Source organism: Talpa europaea (genome assembly GCF_964194135.1).
Source record: "Talpa europaea genome assembly, chromosome: 6".
NCBI lineage: Eukaryota > Metazoa > Chordata > Mammalia > Eulipotyphla > Talpidae > Talpa > Talpa europaea.
The window spans coordinates 49,475,731-49,491,320 of record NC_140072.1 but is presented as its reverse complement, the minus strand read 5'-3'; the positions used below and the strand labels follow the sequence as shown (position 1 = coordinate 49,491,320).

Genomic DNA, 15,590 nt, shown 5'->3' with positions numbered 1-15,590 from the left:
TTATATATGTTTTATATGTATATGGATCTCTGTGTGTGTGTGCTTCAGCATCTCTCAAAACCTATTTCAGAAGATGGCTTAGTAGTCACATTTCTAACTTCTTGTTCTTTTTATACTCCTTCCATGGCAAACCCAAATAACCAATATAACCACCTATTTAGATGAGAAATTGATGTTTATTTAGACTACCCTGAAACAGTGTAATATCCTATCTCAAAACAGATATAAAACCTGGTCTTTCTATAATGTTCTCTGTGAGAGGGATATCTGATCTTTCATTTTACCAGATTAGGTGATCCACCAGTGCCCACTTTTAGATGACGATGTCAGATAAAGTAGGTGGCCACCTCGCTGACAAGTGGATTCATGTAACCCGGGAATCCAGGCCTCCAGAGATCTGTGTGTAGTTGCTTAGTAAACTGGAGAGAAATAACAAGTGGCACTTGCCCCTCTGATTACTTACACATACCCATAAATGCAATGTTGATGCTAAGTCATACCAAATGTCTGACTTCTTGAAGGCGGGGAGGAAAGGTATGGCACTGATAATCTGAGGAGTTTGGGAGAATATAAAAGACAAATTAAAAAGACAGATTAAAATAAAGTTTCCTTTTCCTGGAATAATCTTCTCTTTGTGAGTCTCAGAAGCCTAGGAACTTTGTGAGCCAGTGGTCTCAACTATCAGGACCGAAGTCTAAGCATCAAGGGCTGCCAAAGGCCGGTTTCATTTAATCTGCTCCTTCTGGTGCTACGTAAAAACTACCAGGGCTAAAACTAGTGAGAGTGTCATTTGTCATTGGGAAAGACCTTTTTTTCTTTATAAATATTGGAAAACCTCTATACCAAGGCTGAACTTTAATCAGCTGGGAAGGTACTGCAAATGGAGGGTTAATCCATCACAATGCCCAGGAAGAGACGTGAATTGTGGCCTTAAATTCTTTTCAGATAGCCCCAGATGATGAGAGATTAGCACCCTCTGTGGGAAGAACAACAACAATAAAAAAGGTGCTACATCTTTAAAAATTAGATTCTTCTTTAAATGCTCAGTAGTTTGCTGAGAGGGGTCAGAGCAAGTTTCTTGAAGCCTGAAGATTAATTAATTTGAGAAATAAAAGATTTCAAGTGTCACAAAACCTTTGTTAAAACCACTGATTTCCCTTATTCTCCCCTTCTCCCTCCCCCTGCCATTCTCCAAAGCAGGAGGGGCATGAGCATGAAATGATGTGAGCTAAATTCCTGTTTGTGTAGAAAACATATTTGCTTGCCTACAAAGACACACAACACAAAGAAATACAGACATAGACACACACACACACACATACACAAAGTAAGAACACAGTTTTCTATGGCCACCATTTGCTCTCCAGGTCTTTGATAACAGATTCCTCTTTACAGTGTTCATTAGATTTATAGGGACTTCAGCTCCTCTACATGTGGTGTATGACTCTATGGGGGGAGGAGGGTGGCAGCATAAAACAAAGCTCTATTACTCTCACTTTTTCTCATGGCCACATTGAAAAAAGAATGCAAGAAAAAAAACATCTTGGGAATATGAGATAAATTCTACAGTTTCTAATATTCGTATTTTCTAGGAAGGAGGGTTGGGTGGGGAACCTGTAGTTAGTTCTGTTTGCCAGAAAGACTTGCTTCTGAAAGTTTCCTTATATAAGCACACCAACATAGCCCTTGATGCTCCAAGCCAGAGCAGCGTTTGGCACTGAATTCAGAAGTCTTCGTGTGAGGAGATTAAACCAAAGGAATCCAAGGAGCTTTACTTAAGTTGCCACAATTTGGGGATTTTTTTTTTTCACAAAAAGGTATGCTGAAGGAAGTCTCTTTAGTGGGGTTTAATTATAGATGTGAGATCTATCTCCAAGAGAATCTATTCCTGCTAGCTCTGCCCTCCAACATATAGGCTATGTGAAACAGTAGCCCAAAATGATCATATTTAGATGAAATCCAAAACGCCTTCCTTGAAGTAATCAAACAAAGCACCTCTCTTCTAGAACACTAGCCTAAGTAGGTGTTATGTACATACTGTGTATCATAAAATCACGTTTTAATTATAGGCAAAGAAGATGAATTTTCCTGGTCAGGAAGAAGGATCTGGGGTGTGTGCGTGCATGTGTGTGTGTGTATGTGTAGAGCTCCCTTCCCATCCTAACATCTTGGAGATATTTGTAAAAATATTTCTCTTGAAAGAGACTCTTAGAAGCAATACTTTTAGGCATATTGGTTTCTCCACAGGTAGAAGAGAAACCTACTACCAATCCTTAGATTAAGTAAACCTCCTGGTGATGCCATTCTGCATTTCAAACAGCTGATTTTGCCTCTTTAGGTAGGTGGCAGAGTATATTTGCATTTGGAGAGAGAGTGGTGTATTTTCCCCCCATCCTGCCTCCTGCTATCTATTTGCAATTCTCTTCTCTCTCTCTCTAAAAAAAAAAGAAAGAAAAAAAAGAAAAGAAAAGAAAAGTCAGTCTGCAGTATCTTTCTTGAGGGTGAGCACCTGAGGCTGAGAAAGACTTCTGGACATGGACAACATTGGTTCACTTTTCACCATCTGCCATCCATAACATTTTATTTCAATCATACATTTGCTTAAAATTGGAAGCTAGTGAAAGACGCCTCCCATCCAACACACATACTCTTCCCGTCCCCCTTCCCCAGCACCCATCAACTGCTAGTGCTCTTTAATTTAGTTTAATAAACAACTTAAACCTCAGTAATGGACCTGAACACCTCTGAAGGGTGGGAAGAGACAATCACTGATCCCAACACAGAAAAAAAGTAAAATAACAGGGCAAACAAGCATTATACAAAAGGGCAGTCTTAAGAGAGGCAGCTTTTCTATCCTGGGTTCATAAATTATTTCCATCTCAGTAATATGCAAACACAGAAGCAAATGATCTTCCCCAACACCACCCACCCCATCCACATCACTTCCCTAGCACCTCTGCCCTGAAGTCTGCTTAAGTCATCACCCTCTAGGCATACATCCTGAGGTAAGATTTATGACCATTGCTCATAGTAACTAGGAGTGTGCCATCACTGCTGAGAGCCTATGCTTGCTGCAGTCTTAGAGATGTGCTCCAGAAGCACAACATTCATCACTGAATATTTGGATTCTGCCTTATTCCCTGTGTCAGACCACAGAGAACAGGAGCTGAGCGGGTCTTTCACTTGGGAGGACATGGAAGAGGCCATGAATGCTACTAAGTCTAGCGAATCAAAGGCATAGGAGAATTAAGAACAGTGGCTTTCGGGGGTGAGATCTTTTTTTTTAATTGATTTGAAAGATGGCTACATCAAGTGCAAAAATGATTCTTGTTCATAGCACAAACTGTCTGGGGCTGCATATTACAAGCCATTTGCAATGATCTCTGCCTTAAAGGCTAAGCAATGATACTCAGTCCTCAGTCTACCTTTCACTTTTTTTAAGGTGATTAGCTTTCACTGTAAATCCCACCCCCATACAAATAATATAGAATCCTGCTTTTTTTTTTTCCCAGTCTTTACTCATGAGGGGTAGACATCCTGATAAGCTTTGTTTGTCCTTAATATATCAAATCAAGTCTACTTTGTTCCTAAATTTCTCAGTTTTCCCTCTAGCCACTGGGTACCCCCTTCCCTCCCCCTCCACCCCCACTGTGAAGGCAGTTTTAACTGTTGCTTCTCTTTTAACACAGGTAACAATTCATTTAGGTTACACCAGTCTGTAAAAACTGTAAATGCTATTTTATTTTAAACATTTTAGTTTACAAAAAAAAAATCAATGATTGGTACCTTTTTACACTCTCAGATTCCTGAATATGGACAGATCTTCAAAGGGAGGAAGGAGTTCTCATATGAAATTTAAGATAGACTGTCCTGAAGGTTGTGGGGTGGGGGTTTTGTTGTGTTTTATTTCTTTTTTTTTGTTGTTTTTGTTTTTGTTTTTAAGACACAATAAAGCTAAAATGTCAAGTGTCTGGGAGAGATCCCCTTACAGTTTCAGTCAAGGAGCATATCAGAGCACAGACAAGGAGACCCCAGCCTGGCGCTCGCCGGCCAGCCCCGGCCGCCCAGGCGTATTTGGTAGCGCACGGTTGAGAAGCCACTGGGACGATCACACCTCGCATTCCCTCGCGGGCTGCTGGTGGCAGGTACAGGAGCCATACTCGTTGATGATCACCAGGGCTCCCTCAATGTGGTTCGGTTTGTAATCAACGTAGTATTCCTGGGCAGACATGGCAGCCATCTGATGCATGGTCTGTTTCTGCTTTTGCTTCCTGCGCTGCGTGACAAAGCACTGTCTGAGCTGCCTGAGGCTGGCTGGGAAACACTTCCAGGAGACATACAGCACCAGGACCACGATGAGGAAGGAGAAGATGAGGGCCATGGTACCTGTGACCACCTTGTGAATCTGCACGGCATTCTCCGCGTGCTCGCTGCCAGGGAGAGCCACAGTAGCCGGCTCGAGCGTGCCGTCGAGCTGCCCCTCCCTGCCGTCAGTGAGCGTGGTGGCCGGGCTGGCCGGGAGCCCCAGGTCACTGCGGTTGGTGACTGCCGAGAGCAGGTGGCCGCTGGTGGGCTCGGCCCCATCCTCGCACAGGTGGAAGGCGTACACGGCGTCTAAGACGTCCTCGCCCTGCGCGTACTCCGGGCTGGCGCACTGCAAGTTACCATCGTAGCGCCCCTGGAAGTTGCTGAGCCAAGAGGCCAGGGCGCACACGTTGCGCCCGCAGTCCCATAGGTTCCCGGCCAGAGTGATACTAGTCAGCGACTTCCAGGAGTTGAGGATCCGGGGCTCAATGTAGGTGAGGCGGTTGGAGTCCAGCTGCAGGGACTGCAGGTGCGGCACGGTCTCAAACACATGGGGCTCCATGTACTCGATCTCGTTACCAGACAGGTCCATTTTCTCCAGGTTCCAAACCCAGTCCAGCGAGCTGACCACAATGGCCACCTTGTTCCTTCTCAGGCAGAGTGAGTGCAGGGAGATGAGGCGCGGAAAGTGGGCGAAGTTCACCTTGACCAAGTCGTTGTGCTCCAGGTGCAACTCCGTGAGCTTGAATAAGCCAGCAAAAGAGTTGCGCGCTAGACTCTTGAGCTGATTGTATCCGATGTCAAGAAACTTGAGGCTGCGGCAGTCCTGGAAGATGCGCACCGGCACGAACTGGATGGCGTTGGCCCGCATGTGCAGCGTGGTGAGCTTCCGCAGCCCATGGAAGAGGTCGGGCGCGAGCGCCTGCAGCTTGTTGTACGAGAGGTCCACGCTGCGCAGGTTGGGCATGGACCGGAAGGTGGTGTTGGCCAGTTGGGTAATCTGGTTGGAACTCAGTGTGAGTTCCTTAACTCGGCGCAGTTTCTGAAAGGCGTCCCCCTGAACCGAGCAGATGTGATTGTGATCCAGATAGAGCCACGTGAGCTGCATTAACCCCGTGAACTGGCCGGCGCGCAGCTCCGAGAGGCTGTTGTAGCGCAGGGACAAGCCCAGCAGGCCGGACAGGTTGTGGGGCGTCTCGGTGAGGTTGAGCGCCTCGCAGTACAGCAGCCGCCCCTCGCACCGGCACAGCTGCGGGCACCCGCTGGGGGCGGCGGGCAGCATCTGAAAGCAGGCCCCCAGCAGACACAAGACCACCCCCGAGGGCCTCCTCAGCAGCCAGTATAGACAGAGACCGAGCAGCAGGAAATCCATTAGCGAGAATCTTTCCAGAAAGGCTGGAGAATGTCCATTGGAAGCGCTCGGTCAGAAATCTACATCATATTTTATTCCGAGGGAGAGGGAGCGGGGGAGGGGGAGAAAAGGGCAAAAATCAAATAAATATATTGAAATAAAGAAGGGTCCCCCCTCCCCAAAGCCACACGTTCACCTCTAAGCATGCAGAAAGCTGGGCAGCATAGAAAGTTCACAGCCACGGAAAGATCAAAGAGGTGGTGATTTGGTCCATGTTAGATGCTGCAGCAAAGAAAAGGGAGGAAAAAAATCTTCGGGAAAGAATTTAATTAAAAAGTGTCTTACCCACCCTTTTCCAGAGAGTGACAACCTCCATTCAGCTGCTCCCTTTGTGTGCAGGCTAATTATATGCAGGGCGAGAGAAGACCCCTCTGTGTTTCCGAGGCAGCCCCGGTCCGTGGCCGGCGGATCTGGCAGGCGCACAATGTCTCACTTTGCTGCTCGGCTCGGGGCTGCAAGGGCGGCCGGAGAGGCGGGGAGGCGACTTCTAGGACCCGCAAGTTTCCCAACTACGTGCCGGAGCCCGGGCTTCGCCTTCCTGCTGCTGTCCTTTGCCTCTGCAGTTCGGACTGTGACGTTGTGGGGGAAAAAACTCCAAACTCGGGGCTCGCGACTCCCCGGGATTTGACAGTCTGGTTAATGTCCGTCATTGGAAAAGACCACTGACCGGCGCCACCTTTTACTTCTCGGAGACCGCCTGCCATTCGCGCCCAGGGCGGCTGCGGAGAGCGGGCTCGCTCATGCCTGGCGGGCGGCGCGGGCGGCGGCGCGGGGAGCAGCGCCGGGGCTCCTTCCCTCTGCCAGGCTGTGTGCGGCGCGAGCTTGCACAGGCACCTACTGCTCACTGAGTGTCGTAAGCTGCTCACGATTGTGCGTCTTCCCGGAGCACCTCAGACATGGGCAGATTGAAAAGGGGTGGGCATAAAACCAACATTTTACCGAACACTAAAGTAATATATGCTCTTTGATGAAATGGAAAACACTTTCAGCTTTTTTCTTTTGGTCCATATTTCAAAAAAGAGGGAGCGGGGATGACGGTATGGGGTAGCATCATCAGCGACAAGATATTTTCCAAGTGGGAAACTGAAATATTCTGTTATCCCCCCCTTTCCTTTTGGGGATATTCGCCCACCCCCTTTCAAGCTGTCTACGTGTGAGAGAGACGTAGGAATCTGTAGAGAAATCAACATTTGGTCCTTTGCTTTAGAAAAGCAACTTGAAAGAAGGTAAAGGAAAGCAATGATTTGGAGGGGGTTGGGGGTTGGTTGAGGTTTTTTTTTTTTTTTTTTTCCCCCTTGCAGGCACTGGAGTTCTGCAGTCAGCCAGCCCTTTTTGGTGGTGGATTGGGGAAATGCTTCCCAATCCAGCGGGTTTGGGAAACCATCCTGGTCCCAGTAGTGTGAGACCCAGTGTGGCAGGAACATATGTCTGTACAGAGAATCTCGCCTGAGATTCCTAGGGGGATTCACCAGTCTCCAGAGTTGTCTGCTGGGTCTCAGGTGGATTAAAGAAGGATTTTGCTGCACTGACCAGGACTGACCCTGACTACTTCTGCGCATGGTGATTACAGAGCCCTGCAGAATGCCCCACTCCAGGAGGAGGTACTCAGGGGTGGGGGAGCTAAATTCTAATGAAGAATCCCTTCCATAGAAACATCCCTAATCAAGCTTTGAAGTGTTACTCAATTGTGTCTTCTTAAATATAAAGAGAAGCCTTGCCAGATTATTGTCATTCATAATCACATATTAATGGGGTCCTTACAGGGAGCTCTCTTCTTCCAGCTGGTCTGGAGAGGGTGTGTGTTGTGTACTATTATCAGGAACCTGTTGGTCATCTGTAAAAAAAAAAAAAAAAAAAAATCTTCCCTGTTGGAAGTGATTGTGGGCAAACCTACCTTTTGACAAAAATGTCCAGGGACTTGATGAGGAGGCTAAGATATGAATTTCCAGCTCCTCTTTTTGAATTCTCGCCAGTTCTGCCTCTCACGAATTGAAAATAAATGTTCATTGTCTATAGTGGCACTCACTCTTATGAGGATGAGGTGGATTCTGAAACTTCACAGATTGGCCTGACTTGAGACAGGTAGCTGAGCTGAGACCTTACCAACCGAGCTAGAGACCAAATAGTGGACAAAAAAAAAGTCACCAAAGAGAGGTGGTACTTTTCAGGAAAAGTCATGTGATCAGGTACATGAATCAATCTTTTTTTTTTTCTTTTTTATCTATTCTCTGCTCTGTTCATTCATCTCTGAGATGCATCATTTAATGGAAGGAAAACAAATCTAAAATGTTCTAGACATCACACGCTGTCTGAGGAGCTGGAAGAGACATTAGAAGACCAACCCCCTTATTTCTGCACATGACAAAAACAGAGACCCAGAGACAACAAGTGATTACATAAAATCTCACAGATTATTACTGGCACAGATGGCTATTTTGCTGCCCCACTACCAAAGTGTTATTCTTCCCTTGTCATTCTTAATGGTTTCCTCTCTGCCACCCTGACTTCTACCTAACTCTGAACTGGGCACCTGCAGGTTCATCCTGGCATCTCCAAGGTGCTGCAGAACACTTTAATAGACAATTCACTACCAAGTGTTTTTGCTCTTGCCAAGACAACTATTCCTGACAGCAGGCCTTCTGATTGAGCCATAAACTCAAAAGGGTTGGAGGGAGGAGGGCGGCAGGGGTAAACATTGGCCAGCCATTCAGCAAGTGTTGTGAGTACAAGCCACCCAATCCCCAAGGCTGCTAGGAAGAAAATCCTTCTAATGCAGGCGACTTGGCAAAGTGGTGACGGAGTCTGCCAAATGGGCAAGAAGAGGTCCCACTTTGGATGTCACTTGATTTGTAGAGCTGGTACAGAGTGGCAGAAAAGAGTTGAGTGTTGGCAAGAAGGAAGGAGAATACAATTAAATTTGTTGCATGTGTGTGTGTGTGTGTGTGTGTTTTCTTCTATGTATGCTACTCAAAACGTAGAAGATGTATCTAGGCTGCAATTAAGATATGTATACATTGCTTTTCACATTATTCTCCTGTAAATCATTTCATCTGGATGGTATCTTTAAACCTTCCCCACCTCTAATGTGGCAAGTTTGCATCTTTTCTACATTTTAAACCCCTTTGGCAGAATCGTATACATTAACAGATTGAAATGAGCTTTATTGAAATTTAGCTATTCTAAGTCATCTAAGTTGCAGAATCCCAATTTATTATGTATTTAAAGCATACCAGCACTGATTAAATCAATGCAAATTAGGTTAAATAAGAACACCATGAATCAAGTGTTTCAGCAAAGTTGAGTTGAGAAGCAACAACTTTTGAGTCACCAAAGCAAGTTGACATGGCTGTTTTTCATGAGTTATAATTACATGCTTCTTAGGGGCCAACCTATTAAATAAAAGAGGGGCAGAAGAACTCACCTAAAGTTCTCTTTTTCCTGATGTTTGATTCTTTCATTTCCTTTTACCTGTTGTGTGAGAATACCTGGTTCTCACAATAGTGTAGACTTGATCCCTCTTTTCTAGGCTAACCACAAGTTTCTGTTGGAAAACGTCTTCTACTTCAGGGTTGATGCTAATCAGAGACACTTAACACATATTGAAAACACTCTTCACATTTTCTGTGTCTTTATGGGGAAGAAGCTTGTGTATGTCTTGTCAAACCTCTTGACTCTGCAGGCATCCAGAAAAGCATACCAAGTCATCAGACCAACATGTGATTGGGAAACTGGGGTAAGAAAGGATGAGGCTTTTGAAAATGGGGATTTAGCAAATGGGAAGAAACTCAGGGGTACATAAAATGTGATTTAATTGCCAAAACACCATCTGGGAAAAGGGGAGGTTGGAACAGTTGAAGAGACCAGAAGTATAGCTTGGAGAAGAGATAATGATTAATTCTCTTCCTCTAGACCTAATAAATGAACCTTTGCATAATAAGCCCTTACTTTTATTAGGTACTTTTTGTGACAGGGTTGGACAGGGGTCACGTTATCTATTTCATAATGCATACATATGTCATCTCAACTGAAATTTATTCTTTTTAGTCAAAATACTTTGTGAACTAAGAATTTTAAGTGAAAACAGTCTGAAATGAACATGCATTCTGGGGACTAGCTTTCCTTCAGTGGTCTTTGGCAGTGTTCAAGAAAAGATAGATTCGAGTGGTGATTTTAATGTTCGGTCTGCGTTTGCACCAGCCTGGACTTTGATCTTTATGGTGTTGTCTTTAATTTTCAGTAGCAGTGAACCATACCTTTCTTTAAAAGGAAACATTTGGAGGAAGGGGAGGAGAATGGGAGTCACAATTCAAAAGGACAGTATTAACCCAGTTTTTTCTATGGGCACATGGCACACAGTTGGCAATTTACAGGATGCCTCTGAAGATGCATGTGGGCATGGAAGGTGAGGACCCTACGGCCTCTCTCCGGAGGCATACTTAAGAGAAACAAATTAAAGAGCAGAGGTATTTTTTTTTTCTTGTCATACCTATCCTCCTCATAAAACAAGATGGTAAATACAGATAGCACTAAGGAAGCACCTACCATGTGGGGATAATAGAATTAATGATAGGAGTATTGGAAGAAAATCAAAGAAATGCAATGATTCAGTTGTTTCTCCCAGGAACTTTAGGTGAGAAAGAGATGCAGATACTAAGGGACTTCACTGATACTATGTATTTTTCTTTTCCCCAGTGCTTGAGAGTAAATGTTTTAGAACATACAGGAGAGAAGAGCTGACAGTTTAAACAGAACCTATACTAGAAGGTTTCTTGAAGGAAGTCAAGTTTTTGAAGTTGTTTGAGGGCTCAAGTTGTAGGCTCACTGACAGAAGGGGTGGACATCATGAAGGCATAAGTACAAGTGTGAGGACTGAAATGCAAGTAGAATAATTCTCAAGGATGAAGGTAGAAAAAAGTAAACAGGGGCAAATGAAGTCTCTGTGTTGCAGAGAGGAAGGAAGTGGGTGAAGAACTTTCCATGCTGCATGGAAAATGTTAGTTTGCTTCATTCTTCTGATTTCTAGGACTTAAATCTTAACAGTTATCTTTGATTCTTGCAATGAATACCTGGTTTGGTTCGGGAGTCCGGTCATGCTATCCTGAGACCCTCTCCAGAAGTTTCCTTTGTACCACTATAGACTAGGATCATAACATGTTATACCTAACTTATATATGCTCTCCTCAGCTTAGCTTAGCTTCACTTAAATTCTTCAAGATTGGTCTCAATCTCCCTGGTGGCTAGGAGTTAAGTTTCAGTGCTATCACACAAATCACTGCAGAGGCCTGAGTTGGAGCCCTGGCCAGGGAGCTAACCCTTGTATGGCACAGCAGACCACTGCTGTCTCACCCACTGCTCACCTCAGCACTGTATTTCAGTAAATCCACATGTTCTGCTCCCCACACTGTCTCTGGTGAATCCTCTCACCTCCTACACCTTTGACCTACACCCCAGTTCTTCTACACAATAAATACATAGATCTTAAAAAAAAAATGATGTCAAATTCCCCCTACTACATCTTAACATCCCCATCTTCAGTGATTTTTTATTCTTCTGAACTTCATTAGCAGCTTACCTTCACCTATCTAGTCCCTGATCCTATTTACTTTATAGTGGCAGTAATTTATAATTAAAGGATTTTAGAACTGAAAGGAACATGAAACATCTTTGGAGACTAGGAATTAAAAGATCTCAAAGGGGTTTGTTGCATTCCAAGATAAACTGTTAAATTTTGAGTATATGTTCTTATAGAATTTGTCATTTCTAATATATTTTTATTTTCTAAAATTCTCATATTGTTTTGTAGCTCTTCTTTTTGTTCATTGTTGACATTTTTCCATTTTATGAGTACAAACAGAATCTAATAGGATCATCTTCATTGGCTACAAACCATTCTGCTTTATTTATTTTCCCCATCCCCTTCTTGTTTACTGATTAGCTTCTGTTTTTTAACCATTATAAAATAGCTTGGGTGAACATCTTCATCCATACATATATCATTATAGGCTGAAAGTTTGTACTCCCTTCAGACTCATATATTGAAATCTACCTCCAACAGTAATGGTATTTGGAGTTAGGGCCCTTGGAATGTGGTTAGAGAACAGAAACCTTGTGAATGAGATTAGAGTCTCACTAAAAACACACTAGAGATCTCTGTCTGCTTTTATGATGTGAGGACAAAGTGAGAAGACAGTCACCAGACTCCAACTCTATAGGCACATTGATTTTGGACTTTCAAGCTTCCAGAATGGTTAGAAATAAATGTTTGTTGGTTAAACCATCCGGCCTATGGTGGTTTGTTATAGCAGCCTTAACAGACAAGGACATATACCTTACATGTGTGAGTAAGTGTGTCCTTAATTTTTTATTATAGAATTGAAATTGGTTATTGCAAAGATGGGAACCTTTATTTTTTTTTTTAATTTTTTTTTATAGAGGCATGTTTTATTTATTTATTTATTTATTTTATTTGTTTGTTTATGCAAGCACTGGGTACAGTCAGAAGCGCGGGAGGGTGAGAGAATTCACCAGAGCCAGAGCGGGGAGCAGAGCAGGCAGAAGGACTGAAGTACACTGCTGAGGGGAGCAGCGGGCGGCAGGAGAGGTCTGTGTGCCATGTAGGACCCTCCTCCGGTGGCCGGGGAGCAGCCGGGGATTGAACCGGCGCCGCAGAGGCCGCGGGCAGCTTCGCAACCCAGTGTTCAACTGCTGCGCCACCGGGGAGGCCCAAAGATGGGAACCTTTAAAAGACTTTCTTACATAATGCCAGATTGACCTGGAATCTTCTATACCTTTGCTGTTTTCTCTTTGCTGAGTTTCTTGAGAAACTCCAGCACGCCAAACTGGCACATCTTTTTGTTCAGGCTGTTTCATCTGACTGGAACACAAATTTAACTCCCTGCCTGAATTTGCTGTTCCTGGTGCCTTGGAACCCTCCTTCCTTCTCATTTTCACTCTCTCTTTCTTCCTAGAAGACCAATTCCCAGTGCAGATGGAGAGAGTTGGACGTGGGGACCTTCTGGCAGTTCATGAGCATCTCACTCCTGCATGTTATTGTGTGGTTGGCCAACCGCATTATTTTCACAGAGATGTTAATGTCTGAAAATAGTTTCATGTAAGAATGTTTAAATGTATTTGTAAAATGCACCAGACTCTGCTCTATCACAAAATCCATTGGAAACTTAGGACTCACAATACACTATGTCAATCCAAGCAATCATATTTTTCATTTTTTTTTTGAAGATTTATTTATGTATTTACTTATACAAGAACCCAGGTATAGGCCAGATGTGCGGGAGGGTGAGAGATTCACCAGAGATGGAGTGGGAAGCAGAACAGGCAGACAGACCGAAACACACTGCTGAAGGGAGTAGCGGGCAAGACAGGAGAGATCTGCTGCACCATGTGGGTATCTCCCTGGCCAGCTGGGATCAAATCGGCACTGCAGAGGCTGCGCACAGCTTCACAGCACTGTGCTCAACCGCCTGCACCTCTAGGGGAGGCCCTGTTTTTCATGGTTTTATTCACTTTTTTGGATAGCTGTTAACACCAGAAAGCCAAAGTGCCTGAACAACTTAGGAAACATTTATTTAATTGCAGTCTGCAGGTAAGTTTAACTTTAGTTTCAGGTGAGTGTTATTGAAAATCAGCATATGTTGATATGTATTATATTAAGTTTACTGCTAAAGGTCCATTTGTATCCTTCATCATACAATTGTCAATGGGTGATTTTAAGATTTGGATTTTAAGTACTACGTCCAGATGCTGGTGCCAATAACCTGGCTTTGTCAGGTCCCAAGAATTTTTAGGGGTATCTGCATGGCTTTAGTTCTTCTGCTTAGTATTAGCAAGTCTCCCCTCCCCATTTTAGACACAAATAATGGGATCAATTTAGTTCTATAGTAAGTTATATCTCTGATACATACTGACACTTAAATATTTTGTTTTATAAAATTTTCCAGATGTTGCTATTTTTGTTACTGCAGATAAAATGAAACTCACTAAGGATAGAGTTGTTATTTTTACTCCTTTTAGGATACTCTAATTTTCTATGTCCAAGTGTGGATGAAGGTCAAATATAAAAGATGATCTATACAGAACATAGAAATATGTTCCTATGCCACATAACACTGTAAACATGCTCCTTTTTACTATAGTCTGGAACTTTTCATGGTTCATAAAGGAGACATTAAATTGAATTTATTAACTGTTTTGAATTCTTAGCTAATAAATAGTGTAGGGAATTTGAGCTAAATAGAAAAACCTCTATATTGCATTGACATAAAGATAAAATCTTAATGCAGGAAAATCCAACCTCTTGGGGTTGACTCTTACAGGGTAATACCATTTATATGTGGCCTCCTTTTACAGATCTATTTTGTGTAGGAAATCCCCTACCATCTATATAATCAATGATTCTTCTGTGGTAAATTATCCTGCCTAGTTGGAGGCACTTATGTCTTTATTCTGATCATCTTCCATTCTCTGTAACCACTTCTTAATCTCCCACAGCACCATGAGAATGCCTTTTAAGTATTTAACATAAATGTCTGTTGCTGTTCTTATTGGGGTTTATTAGTTTAAGTTAAATGGAGGTTTAACTGAGAAGATAAAGATAGATTAAAATGTGGTCCCCACCTTTGGTGTTGTCAGATCTGGAGTGGCGGTGATGGGTAACAAAGCAATGTAATTGATGCTATAGCAAAGATATAAACAGGAGGTGTGGTTGGAAATATATCTTTAGCTAGTTGAGCACGACTATCTAGATGAGCTAGGAGATAAGGGAAGAAGTTAACCAGATGGATGGATGGCAAAGGACACTTAGCCAGATAACTTCTGTGAAAAAAAAGGTACTGGGCATTTGAGATGCTTAGGGTATCTGAACACAGTTATGAGGAGAGAAAAACAAGGCAAAATGAGACCAAAGTGTTAGCTTAGAGCCAGATTGGGAAGACTTTCAACCTGAATTGTGATTTCCAAGATAATTCTGATATTCTTGAATGTGAAGGGCAGGAAAAGCATACTGAAAGCAAAGGAGAATGGTTGGGAGACTATCACATCTGCTCAAGGGAGATACTATGTGGAACTGCCTATATTGATTTTAAAGGACAGGGAAGCTCAGATGTATTAATAATTTTAGAGTAGAACTGACAATCTTTTAATGGCCCTTTATTTTAGAAATAAGATAATTCAACAGCATGAGTTGACCTAGGATAGATGAGAAGCAAGGAAGCGTAAGATGTGAAAGCAAATTCCAACATTTGGAGCTATAAATAAGCAGTTGAAGATATGGGCTGAGGTTACAGCTGGACATAAAGATCAGGGAATCCCTGAAATATGTTTAGTGGTTGTATTGCTGACAGGAGATACAAATTCCTAGCAAGACATATTAGAACAAAGCAGATGCACAATCAGAAGCCTCCAAGTCCCATAGGGTGGTGTGGATGTGGGGAGCAGCTAGGTGATAGGGTGGTAGAACCTGTGCAAGTGTAAAGAACACATTTTGATTACAGGCTTTCAAATTCTAATTTTTAAGAATTCTATTTTATTAGAAGCAAATGATACTTCAGACAGTATTCAGCTTGTGGAATACCAGTTTGCAAAACTTCCTTTAAAGTGATGAGATGTTCTTGTAATCAGTCCTTTATCATTAGTGTTATATGCAGAAAATTTCACTCCTAGGTATTTATCCAAATGACACAGAAACAGTAATTCCAAAGGGTACCTGCACCCCTATGTTTATAGCAGCACTATTTACAATAGCTAAGCTATGGAAGCAACCCAAATGCCCAAAAATAGATGACTGGATCAAGAAGATGTGGTGCATATACACAGTAGAATATTACTCAGCAATCAAAAAAGATAAACACATTCAGTT

At 43.0% G+C, this 15,590-nt stretch overlaps 2 protein-coding genes across 5 annotated transcripts in view; one reads left to right on the top strand and one right to left on the bottom strand.

Annotated features, from left to right (window-relative positions):
• Nucleotides 1-15,590, top strand: part of CTNNA2 (catenin alpha 2) — a gene marked incomplete at both ends in the record, with an annotated part of 953,627 nt that overhangs the window by 611,816 nt on the left and 326,221 nt on the right. The gene's annotated exons all lie outside the window — the stretch shown is intronic.
• LRRTM1 (leucine rich repeat transmembrane neuronal 1) lies at nucleotides 3,840-5,692 on the bottom strand. The gene has a single exon (XM_084235551.1). It carries the CDS (start codon nucleotides 5,675-5,677, stop codon nucleotides 4,109-4,111), a length of 1,569 nt encoding a protein of 522 aa, XP_084091677.1. The 5' UTR covers nucleotides 5,678-5,692; the 3' UTR covers nucleotides 3,840-4,108.

Excerpts from the sequence above, each read along its gene's own strand:
- LRRTM1 (XM_084235551.1), bottom strand. The coding sequence starts at position 5,677 with ATGGATTTCCTGCTGCTCGGTCTCTGTCTATACTGGCTGCTGAGGAGG.